Source organism: Perna viridis, chromosome 15 (assembly GCF_037379345.1).
Source record: "Perna viridis isolate PV_CMFRI_1.1 ecotype Kerala chromosome 15, ASM3737934v1, whole genome shotgun sequence".
NCBI lineage: Eukaryota > Metazoa > Mollusca > Bivalvia > Mytilida > Mytilidae > Perna > Perna viridis.
In genome coordinates, this window is record NC_142459.1 from 2,612,238 (window position 1) to 2,625,000 (window position 12,763).

General features: G+C 30.9%; 1 protein-coding gene across 21 annotated transcripts; it reads left to right on the forward strand.

The window, feature by feature from the left end:
- Positions 1 to 1,385: 1,385 nt before the first annotated feature.
- Positions 1,386 to 12,397, forward strand: LOC148596509 (low-density lipoprotein receptor-like). Of its 21 annotated transcripts, none has more exons than XM_088563716.1 (10): positions 1,386 to 1,550; positions 2,647 to 2,750; positions 3,569 to 3,689; positions 4,260 to 4,445; positions 5,599 to 5,701; positions 6,346 to 7,941; positions 8,618 to 8,738; positions 10,657 to 10,806; positions 11,133 to 11,332; positions 12,008 to 12,397. In XM_088563716.1, the coding sequence occupies exons 2-6, from the start codon at positions 2,700 to 2,702 to the stop codon at positions 6,368 to 6,370; spliced, it is 486 nt and encodes a 161-aa protein (XP_088419842.1). In that variant the 5' UTR covers positions 1,386 to 1,550; positions 2,647 to 2,699; the 3' UTR covers positions 6,371 to 7,941; positions 8,618 to 8,738; positions 10,657 to 10,806; positions 11,133 to 11,332; positions 12,008 to 12,397. The 21 variants fall into 21 exon arrangements, with proteins under 21 accessions (XP_088419842.1, XP_088419847.1, XP_088419848.1 ...); XM_088563721.1 differs by having other exon boundaries at positions 11,133 to 11,220; positions 11,997 to 12,397; XM_088563722.1 differs by having other exon boundaries at positions 11,133 to 11,220.
- The last annotated feature ends 366 nt before the right edge of the window (positions 12,398 to 12,763 follow it).

Sequence of the window (12,763 nt, forward strand, 5' to 3'; positions counted from 1 at the left end):
CATAGGAATATAAAGGCCAAGCTGTGTGTAAAAGAGAACACCATGATATTTCTATGGACTTTCGATCTATAAGCAACGTTTTCGGTGTCTTGTTCTAGTTAAACCAAGGTCTCAGATTTTTTCCCCGTTGCGTACCATATAACATATCATTTCTATTTTGTCTATTTTATTTTACCAATACCGCTCAAAACATTAAAGAAAATTATCTTGCGTTACAAAATACGTATCACGAGTATCTCCTATAACGAATTACGAAAACAAACTGAAAAAGACAAAACACCATCTAAAAAGACGACACTGATTATCCCTCATGCGTATTTCTACTATACACATAAAGCTATATAAAGCGTCATTTTTACAGAATTGATATTAAAATATATTAAATAAGGGTAACAACAAAATTACAAAACAACTAATCCGATTGATAATCAAGTTCAAAATAGATATTAAACCATAGGAGCAGCTGGTATCGCAATGGTCTTGACTTGGTCGTGGATTAAATCTTAATTTTACAGCTCGCTAAACCTCCCTCTTCCAATGCGGAATGAATGTGCTAGTAGTGATTAACAAGCATTTACCTGCTTTTTTAACCAGGGAATAATATTTAAAAAGAATTTCGGAAGAGATCTTTAAAGACGCATTTCCAGATAACCCTGTTTCAGGAGTATGTAATTCATTTTATATAAACTCAATACTTAATGTAAGCCTGTCCAACTCATTTATGTTGGCCTTGGGCTGACATTATCATCTTGATGGGGTTGTTGTCTCTTTGACATATCCACCATACCTATTCTCGTTATTTTGTAAATCTTTAAAATGCTCCAGACAACTGTTTAATTATATCCAGTGTCAAACTATTGGACTGACTAATATAGTAGAGAGAAAATCATGTCAAAAAGACACAGGCAAGCTCACAATGACAAAGTAATTTATTACCTGAAACTTGCTCATTTGCTTTTATTTCTTTGTATGTTTGATTTAGTTACTTTATGTTCTTTGTCGTGTATGTCTGTTTTCCATGTCTGGTCTTTGTCCCTGGATTGCATTCTTTTGATTACCGCTATAACCTTGGTTCCCTTGATTACTCTTAAATATTCGATCAGTCATGAGTGCATTATTTATTTTGTCCTAGCATTTTACTAGCTGCTTTGATAATGCTTTATTAACTAACTTACCCACTGAAAATCACATTAGTATTAACAGGGTATAATAAAATAATTTTTAATGTGTAAAGATAGAAAAAAAATATTACTTTTAACCTATATTCCGTGAATATATTATATATTTGATTATCTTTTTTATTATCAAGTATTGTATTGTGAAGGCTGTGCTGAAATCACTTTACGTGTTTTCAATATTTACCTGTACAAATTTAAAGATAAAAATTTAAAATATCCCTTTATGACGAAAAAAGTGAATTCTAACCAACTTCTACTTTATCATATATAGAAATTGCCAACGTATTTGGTATATGTTTGTCACAGACGATTGAGATTCAAAGGTTTAAAGCACCTACAGACTTTGGAAATATCCAATAGAAATAAGTTAGAGTGAGTATAATGTACACTGTGTTAGCAAGGAAAAAGATGATGATACATGTAAATCTTTTCTGAAAGCATTTTACGGTATGTACTACATTTTACATTTATAAATAAGGCAAAATTTTGATAAAGAATTACAACAAAAACTGATTTTCATGTATTTTATTTCTATTATTTAAAAGACTGTTTTGATAGACCTAAGATATTTTATCAAGATGATTGAATATTAAGAATTGATCGTGATCGTTCAAAATTTCAAACAATTAACATGTTTGCTAAATCAATTGTTCAAAAGCTGATTGCTGTGCTAGGTGTTAGGTTGCTAAAACAAACGAAAAAATTCTTTAAAGTAAAAACGATGAATAATGATATCCAAAACGTGACAATTTATTTGATGATGAGTTTCAAGTAATAGCGCAAGTTTTAACACAAAGGGATACAACAAAAATGGCATTCGTTTTACTAGATCAGGTGAGTTTAAAATGATACAGTATGTTTTGTAAATAACTATGCATAAATCAATAATGTTCTTTGTAATTTAAAAATAGGTAAGGGTTTTCCCAGGGAAACGAAAATATACACACAATCAGGTCGTAGTCGATAAATAGTCAATTCGCCTCCCACGCCTGTCATTACAGTCCTTAAATGGTATAAACCTCCTATTTTCATCATAAACCGTACCCCAATTTAAATTCTTTAAATGCTTAGTTATTTTTGTGTTCAATTATTAAAGCAATAAATATTTGAAAACTAATTTCATCACCCTCCCATATCAAAATCCCCATCTCCATATACACCATCCCCATACACTATTATCCATCTCCCAATATTATACAGAATGGGAAGTTTTCCCTATATAAGTACTGTACTTTTTCATGTTTGATGCTTGTCAATAATTAATTAGAATGATGTTTCACTTTCATCGACTGATTCAGATAAATTATTTAATTTAGTGCAAATATTTTTGGTCATGTTTTTTCATTAGAAGGATACGGTTCGTTTCATCTGTTAGTACAATTTAAAACGCTTACAAAATAATAAAAAAAGAAATTCACTTAATATCAAACTAATATTATGTACTTCCATGTTCCTTTTCAATATGCAGTTATAACGGTGCTTCATAGAAATTTCACTACTTAAGAATACATTTTAACGAGGATGATTAACAAGTTCATATGTGGTGTTCAACTGATTGCATTACCAGTCCTAGTGAGTACAATATAGAATAAAGAAAATATGATAAAGATTGAAACTTGTTGTGGATGTAAACAAGGTCGATAGTGTTGGTAACAAGTCTTTTTTATAAACCTATGATAAGTGTTATGTTAAGCCCTCTGTCATATTTTGATCTGGTTAACGCACAAAGACCTTAGTCATCTAATTTTTACCTTTTAGTTGTGATGTGTGAAGGCGTTTTAAAAGTTTTTCCCTGTTTTATGATTGTATTATTCAATGCCGTATTGGTAATACAATTTGATAACTTTCACAGATCGGACAATTACACATTCAGAACAAACTCTTATAGATGATCCACGCAGTCCTAATTGCAATCCTTGGTATTTTCAACACAATGGAGTTAACTTGCATTCCTTTGGTTTGCTGGCATCTTCCTTAATTGTTCAAACTAATACCAAAAATCCCACAAACTAACCTATTTTATATCATTTTATATAAAATAAATATATGGTATTTTAATTTATTGATCTACAAAATGTGTATATGACACTGATCAAAGCCTATGGCAATATCTCTCCCACATAATACGACAGATGATGAATAAGTCCCAACGAACCATACTTTATAGCAAATATACACCGGAGAACCTTTAAATTATTAAATTGCTTTTGAATAAAATATTGATTTTGCTAGCACACACTGTGAACTGTTTGTCGATGGGTTAGCGAAACGTTAAACCTGCTGCTACAATTTGTTTTTGCGACTTTTTATTTTGTCCTGGAACAATTATCACACTTTGTTTTTCCCAGTATTTGAATAACAATAAAACACCATATTGTTTTATTTCACAGATTTTTGCAAACTGTTCTCCTCACGAGTTCCAATGTGATAGCACAACCTGTATTCCCAATTCAGAACTTTGTGATAACAATTTTGACTGTACTGACATGAGCGATGAACTACCAGCAAATTGTAAGTTTTTGCTTCAGAAAATATCAATTTTAGACCAAAGAAAATGCAAAAAAGCATTAGTTTCAAATGCATATATTCTAAGAAGCCTAAAGAAGCAACCTTTGTAATAACATTCTTTCTTGTGTCATTGGTGCACATTGTTTTACAAATTTCGATTGGTTCCATTTTGTTTTAAGTGGCAGACAATATTCTATGTAACTAGTCTTTTAAAGTTGTATGGAAACATCGGATTTTTAAACAACTTAACACTTCAGGAGAAATATCTATCATCTTTGCCGTTTAATGAAACTGTATAAGCTGCGGTAGGCCATATATAAGGTATGGTCAAGGACGTTCAAAATCCCTTTAGGAAACGACAATATCAATGCTTGATGCAAAGGCTGAGGTAGGCAATATATATGATTAATCTTCAAATTAAACTCAATAAATGCTTGATGTATGAAGAAGAATATTTTTTGAAATACGTTTCGGTCAACCAAAGTAAAACTGTACACAAAAAAATAATCCACCTTGAAATTAAATTTATATTGTTTATATTTAATATGACAGATGCTAATTACATTGATGTAGGTCCAGATTCAGACAAGTGCTCAAGCACGTGTACCGAAGGACAATATCAATGTACAGACTGTGCATGTGTAACAGATCAAACCCATTGCTATGTTATATCGAGCACTGAGGATCCCAACCAGGAAACCAGTGGTGATACTAACCAACAAGCAAGCACCGTATCAGCTTCGCCAGTGTTAAACAAAGGTACAAATATAATTTACATTAAAACGTCTATTTTGATCCAAATCTCTGACATGTTCCTTAAGCCTATTTAGAAAAAATCCTTAATTACTGTCCTATTAAATTGTTGGAAATTATTTTTGTTTAACTATGTTATTTTTTATCTTTTAGTGTTTTTTTGAGAACATGCATTGTTTATACTGGCTGTATATAGAAATATATTTCTTGATTTTGGGATGAGTAGGTCAATTTCATTTTACTGACACAAAGGCTTTTCTCTTGAAAAATTTTAAAAGTGAAATATTCGTGTGTTTTTTGGTAAATAAATGAAATTTGTGTTGCATTATCAAATATGAAGTACACCTTAGAAGCTTTTTTCCGGCAATGGTAATATGATACAATTTAACTATCAAAAGTTACACTTCTGTTTATTATTCTTTTGGCGTGTATTTCAATGCATTTTGTGAATGTAATATCAATGCAGTTATTAAGATCTATACATTCTTTTATATGACAATTTTTTACACGTTTTTGTTTGGCTTTATATGTTTGTGTTTAGTGAAACCAGATAGTGTGTCTGCCAAACATAACCGACGCCATGCGAACTATTGCTTAAAGAGTAATCAAGGGAACCAAGATTACAGCGGTAATCAAACGAATGTAATCCAGGGACAAAGACCAGACATGGAAAACAGATATACACAACAAAGAACATACAGTAACTAAAATCATACATACAAAGTAACAAAAGTAAATGAGCAACTCGGACTCCACTAAAAACTGGGAGCATGGACCAGGTGCACCGGTAGGGTAAGCGTCCTCTGCTTTTCTAGAAACACCCGCCGTTGTTATTGTAAACAAATGTTTTAATTATTGAAAAAACGGTTTTGTTTGGTTACTGCATGAAATATAATAAGAATTATTACTTATATTTAATAAAAAAAAGCATATATATATATCTTGTTATAATTCAAGCTTTTCACACCTAATTTATCGAATATATTATTATCATAGTGAATGTCATAAACAGGTCTGAGCTGTTAAGGTATCAATGCATCTGTTAAGGTATTTACTTAGCTGTTTAGGTAATCATGAAGCATTTAAGATATTTATGAAGCTGTGTATGTGTCTGTGAATTAAACTATTATCAATATAATCATGCAAGGTTATTCTACAGATACATGGATTATCTATACTATCGTATGTACCATTTTCCTGCCGCTGTTAGTTGTCACCATAATTATAGTAGTATACTGCAAGAAAAATAAAAAAATAAATAGGTAAATATAAGATCATATTGTAAATATGTAGATTACCTTCTCAACAAATCATAAAACCGAATATAAAAATACATAAGAACATCAATAGGCTGTTCACCTAACAAATAATCATAACGAAACCATAATATACTATAATCAAATGACCAAATATTGCCTTATTTGTAATTGTATATTAAATAATATTTACATACAATGAAGACCCAAAAATCCTATTAATACTCACACAATCAGCACTCTTGATCTATCTGACTGTTGAATACTTTAAGATCGATATTAGGTATTACATAATGGGAACATAATTCAAGATAGAAAGGTATGTTGTTTTGTTATATCTGGACATACCGAAGTACTATTGGTGATAAGTCATTTTGTTATTGTTTTCGTATTACATGTCATGCAGTTTTCTATTGGTTTAGTAAAAAGCTGGTTTTTTTTAGTACAGAAAGAGCTTCCGTCTCGTCATGCAATAAAAGTCCAGCCGTGGACTGAATCATAGGTTCGACGGGGTGTTTGTTGTATTTTCTTCTGTTTGTTAATGCTGTTGCCTCTAGTTTCTCTTTTCTTTCGTCACCACTTTATACCATTATAATTTCTACAAACATTCATTAATCATTAAATGTGTCTCTATCATGGGATGATTTCAGGGTAGGAGACACCGAAAAAACATGATAAAGACAGTTATAAAAAAGAAGACAATGGAGATACCTTAAAGCAAATGTGTGCATCTTATGTGAAGAAATATCTATCAACACTCCCTCCTATCACTGGAAATCGAAATAGGAATTCTTAATAGACAGTGTTACATGAACAGTATAAATGGGAATCATCAGATATAACAATATACCTAACACCACATTGAATGCCTCGTGATATACCAAAGAAGGAGGTTCCTTGCAGTTTGACGTTAACATGATTTCAGCAGAAGAACATATGTCAATGTCTGATTTGAAATTAATAATAAACTATTTGATTACTGTTTTTTTCCCATGATATCAATTTCTTTTTTCTTTAATCTTAAAGCCATTTAACTAAATAGTGCGAACACGTATAATTATTTGTTTATTTCTTATTTGAAGTCCTCCTGTTTCTCTCTCTCGATCCTTCTTACTTTCGTTTTTTTAATTAATTTTTAAATTTATTAATTTTTTGTTACATTGTCCACATTTTGTCATTTTTCAAATCAGCAATTCTAGACCATTTTATAGAATAACAATCTAGTTTCGTGCTGTTAAGAATGAAATATACTATACGAGTAATTTGGGTAAACGGAAAAGTTGTTGATAATATCTTATCAATAATTTGATTTGGTACGCCATTCAATGACACGTAACGGAGATCAACATAAATGCTTGTATACATTGTATTGTACATTCAGAATTATTCTAGGCAGAATTTCAATCTATTAAAAATTCACCAACAGGTTCCATTCTATTGATTAATATTGGAATCTCGGTTCCCTTAACTACTCTTTCATCGTTATACAACACTTTTCGTATAATTGTAATACCCTGACACTTTTTAAAGATTAATCAAGGGAACCAAGGTTATATCGGTAATCAAAAGAATGTAATCCAAGGATAGACCAGACATGAAAAACAGACATACACAACAAAGAACATAAAATATCTAAACTCATACATACAAAGTAACAAAAGCAAAGAGCACTTTATATGATTATAGGTTTATGTAAAATGCATTCGATAGAATAACGTGCTTTGCGTTTGAGATTTTGTATTCAAATAAAACAAATCATGAAATCAAAATTATCTTTGATAAAGGAAGTACTCTGTGATTTATTTCTAACCTGATAATTCATATTGAGTGACTAGTATTTGGAAATGAGTTATCTCTTTATACAAGATTCTAGCGGAAATCAAAAGAATGTAATCCAGGGACAACGACCAGATATTGGAAACAGACTAACGCAACAAAGAACATAAATTTGACTCTTTTGTTTCCATTTTACAATTTTTATCCAGGTAAATGCAGTTTTATAGTACGCTAACGTGAGTATTCCAACCTAATTAATCCGATAGTAGTTATTTATTGGTACCTTGACAGAGTTTGATTAATTTTATTGATTTTTAAAATCCATAACATTGCCGTCAGTTGTGAACTAATAATAGATATTTGCCATGGGAGTTAAAAATAGAATATTGAAAATTTTCACAGTACATTAAAATCCCAAACTATATGGAATATGAATAAGAATATCCAGTCGTTGTTTATGACAAATTGAGGTAAGTAGATGTAGCATGTAAAATGAACAAAACGAAACTTTTCGGAAACGTTAATTTAAAATTTTACTTGTATGTATGTAAGTTAAAGATTTATGTCCTTTTATCAGAATAGAAATATATTTCAAAAGTCATTATTAATCTGTTATACACGTGATTTTTCATAGATAATTCTAATCCGTGTGATTCGATCAGGATACAAAATGTCAATTAACAAACGTAAATTTACGAGGAAGAAGTTGAATGTAGTACTGTATTTATATTGTTCAAATGTAATTTCAACAAACCCGTGATTAAAAATTGAGCCGAATTGCCGCTAGCAGATTGCGTTTTGTCAGTATTTGCCAAAAAAACCAGTCAGGACAAGTTTTCCAAACTTATTTGAAAAGCGTCTTTTGATACTCCAAGCTAACACTAGGTTTAACTGCTTTTATGTGAAGATAAAATTAAAAAAACAAAACACACACAGAAAAATCAGTTTGCCTAATTGACCACCGAACCAAAGATTTTAGTTTTATTCCTTTTCAACTATACATGAAGCAATATGTTTTCCTTTGTACCTATGTAATAGAGGCCCTTTGTTTGTCAACAAATACATATATGTATACAAAGTAAATACACAGTAATATTGTAACTATGTCATTACCGTTCCTTTTTATAACTGAATAAATTTTCCTAGATAGTTGCATCTGTTTCCGTCTTACAAGTATTCAATAACAAGAACAAGAAAGGACTTAACAATGATATATGATTACATTATTGTTGTACTGGGACTTCTTTTAGTCGAAAAACAATGTCTTGTGAGTAGTTTTTTAAATTTCATCAACATATTGATTAGAAACTATTTTATTTTGTTAAAAGTACAAGCTCAATATAATTTTCCAGTAGTATGAACGGTTGACATAAAAAAATGCTGACGTGATTTTTACTTTATTGTTCATTCTGCATAACTTCATCATTGAAATTATAATTTTTCAGGACAGGATAAAGAGACAAACACAACAAAGTATACAAAACTACCAAAAATAACACGTACAAAGAAATAAAAGTAAACGAGCAAAACGAATCCCACTTACACCTGGGAATTATAGACCAATTTCATCGGTAGGTTGAGCATCCTCTGCCTTTCTAGAAATACCCGCTAAATTGCTCATAAAATATCGTGTCAGGGATAAACGAAACAGGACAGAAAACTTTGACAAGGTGAATAAGTCGATTCTAATGGTGGAGATAGATACACGAGTTTATGATGACGACTATTAAACTTTTATATTGGCATCATACCCCTGTTCGAGAAGCCTAACTGTAGGTTTTGCAAGAAATAACAAGTTTGCGTAGTTTCGGCAAGTCCTGGCATATTGTGTAGATATGCAGGTCGTGAAGGGATGTTGGCATAGATAGAAGGAAAGTTAACAATACGAAATGGCAATTATCGCGTTTGTCGTATAGTTTGGTCATGAGTATTCTTTTTTTTAATGCTCGCAGTTTTTAGTGGAGACGGGATTGCTCATTTACTTTTGTTACTTTGTGTGTATGATTTTAGTTACTTTGTGTTCGTTGTTGTGTATGTCTGTTTTCCATGTCTGGTCTTTGTCCCTGGATTACATTATTTTGATTACCGCTATAACCTTGGTTTCCTTGATTACTCTTGTAAACAATCTCTAAGTAGAGATCAAGATATAAAGCTGAATTCAAAGTGTCTGTGATGTCCATTATCTGAAGATCGTTATTGTACATGCGATGAATAAATCAAGCACCGAAACTAGTATTGTTAAAGACAACACGCCCTCTATATCACGAAAACGTTATCACGATAAATTAAGCATATTACATAAAAATGTTATTATCAAATTTGTTTACAGATCTCTGCAGCTTGTGGCTTAAATAAGTATCAATGTAATGACGGACTGACTTGCATTCTTAATTCTCAACTCTGTGACTATAACTCGGACTGTCCTGGTGTAGATGATGAAGACGCTGCTAATTGTAAGTTCTCAGTCAGTGAGAGAATAATCAAGGGAACCAGGATTCTAGCGGAAATAAAAAAAAATGTAAAAGATGGATACACCGTAACGATCGGCGAGTTCATGATGATGACCACAAAACTTCTGTTGTGATGACTTCAATATTGTAGCAACATAACCTGTTCTTGAAGCCTAATTGTAAGAAGTTTTACGCGATACAAAAATTTTTCGTATTTACTGCAAGCTCTGGCATAACGTATGAGTTGTCACATGAAAACACCATACACAGGTGTTGAAGGGATGTTGCCACAGATGAAAAGAAAGTTGACAATTCTGAATGAAAAGTCATCACGTTTGTCGTAAAGTTTGGTCAATTGTTTTCCCTTATCATCGATCTCCATGTGTAGGTCAAGAGTCTGACTTCACAGTATCTGTAGTATTCTTCAACTCAGTTCTTTGGGATGGATGCGATGTATCAAATTCCTGGAACTAGGATTGTTTAAATATAATACATCGAATGAGAATGTGTAATTTGTTATTGACAATTTTACATTCATTGCAAAGGAAAGGGGAAAATAGAGCATATCACATTTGAAATGGTGACTTACTATATTTTCGTTTAATAGTTCCTTATCTAATAAAGGATTTTGTCTTGAATAGAAAGTTCACTTTTTGAGTTGTTTGTCAACCGAAATTACTTAATGTAGTATGATAGAAAATAATCTCTTATTTCTATTATATGTTGGTAATAAAGGTCAGGTTGACCCCACTGCATGTCCAAACACATGTACCGAAGGACAATACCAGTGTACAGATTGTAGCTGTGTAACATCGATAACTGGCTGTCCCAACCAACCCACTACTGAAGCTTCAAACCAGCACTTCACATCAAAAGATCACGATGGTACGGCGAATGATTTGTTTCATATGACGATAGTAACTTATAATATCAAGTTCATTATCTGCTTTAATAAGAGACTCGCTCCATTTTTAACTTGTTTTTTTATTATATATTTTTTCGACAGTGGCCAGATTTAAGAGGAGAAGGGTTATGATAAGGCCAACGTACTTCAATCCCGCCACATTTTTTTGTGCCTGTCACAACTTAGGAATTACTTATAATGACCTCTGTATGTATTTTTTTTCGTTTTTACGTTCGGTTTACCGTCATTCACTGAGGATCTATGGGTGACCTTAAGTTGACATTGCTACAATTTTGAATATTTGCAGTGACAGATGGCAGATGGGGTCGCATCGTTCTTAGAAGTGATTGTTTAGTGTTTATATACATGTAATATATTCATATTTTCGACTGTAGGTAAGAAGAACAGAACTATAATATTAGCGTCAATTTTGTCTATTGGTTTTGTCTTGATTACAATACTGATAGTCTTCATAGTTTTATACTGGTTGAAAAAACGTCTAGACAAGTTAGTATATCTTTATATAAATAAAGTTAATATTATATATATTCATAACTATAAAGGTATAGTAAATATGATGCATATCTATATATAGATTACTAATTATAATTTATATCTATATATAAGAATATCAAATACTATTTATATACATTTATAGGTATAGTGAATATAATCTGTATCCAAACCACTACAAGTAACACAAGGCAAATGAAATGATACACACAAAAACTAATGAAAGAATAATCAGTCAACCATTTTTGGACTAATATTTGAAATGTTATGTTATAAATACCAGTTTGTATACACTTTGAAATTTGAACCAAACAATCTTGTGAAATAATCTAAATCCCTTCATTTTTACATATCAGTTAAATAGTACTGAAAACACAAATAATACCTTTAAACATTATTTAGCGTTTCCCTAGAAAGTTATATTAAGCATTTTATAGATCAACACACACACTTGTTATTAATGAAAATTTTAGTGAAACGAGAAACTGTTTATAAATAAATTTTAAATACACAAAACTGTTTGTTGCTTACATCAAATTAATATTACTAATATATGGTACTCATTTGAAAGCATTAAATCATAAAATGAAAATATACAAATTTAATTGAGATATTTATGCTTTATGCTCTCGTATATCTATCTTCTATATATTACAAGATTGTATTTAGTAGAGTTGACCCAGAAAGTCAAAGTCCAAAAGACAGTTAAGACACTAAACCAGAAGAAAATAATATGGCAATACCATCGACAAAGTCATCGATGTTTCCTCCAATAGGTCATCAGTATAACGCATATGAAAACCATACACAGACAATAAACGAAATGCACTTTTGTTAAGTTTTGAGGCTATTATATTATACTTCTTTGATAATTCTAGATCTGTGATATTATACTTTTTATATTTTTTTTTTATTTAAATGTATTTGTTTGTATGGAATTATTATGTCTCAGTTATCTTACTACTTTAAAGGGCATTAAGCGACCAAAGGATGATATCATTTCAATATAAAGCTACATGTAATTTCATGCATATGTATTACATGTCAAGTCAAGATTTATTCATTGATTGTTTTTGTTTTGTTTCAATTTCTGTTATGATTTTGTTCAATTTTAAATAAGTTTTCTACTATTTAGTATGTTGCAACATATTTTACCCAACAAAACAAATGTGTTTCGATGTTTGCATACTATATTTTATACATATAAAAAATATATAAAACAGAACAAATTACACTTTATTTACGCAAATCCACACACATTGATACTTCCAATGATTTTTTTTCACAGATATTTTTATGTATTTACAGTACTTGAATGTGGGAAACTTCCCACTTAAATGTGGATACACAGGCAAAACAGAGTCGCGTTAACTTGACGTTGAAAAAAGCGTTATCAAAGGAACCAAGATTCTAGCGGAAATAAAA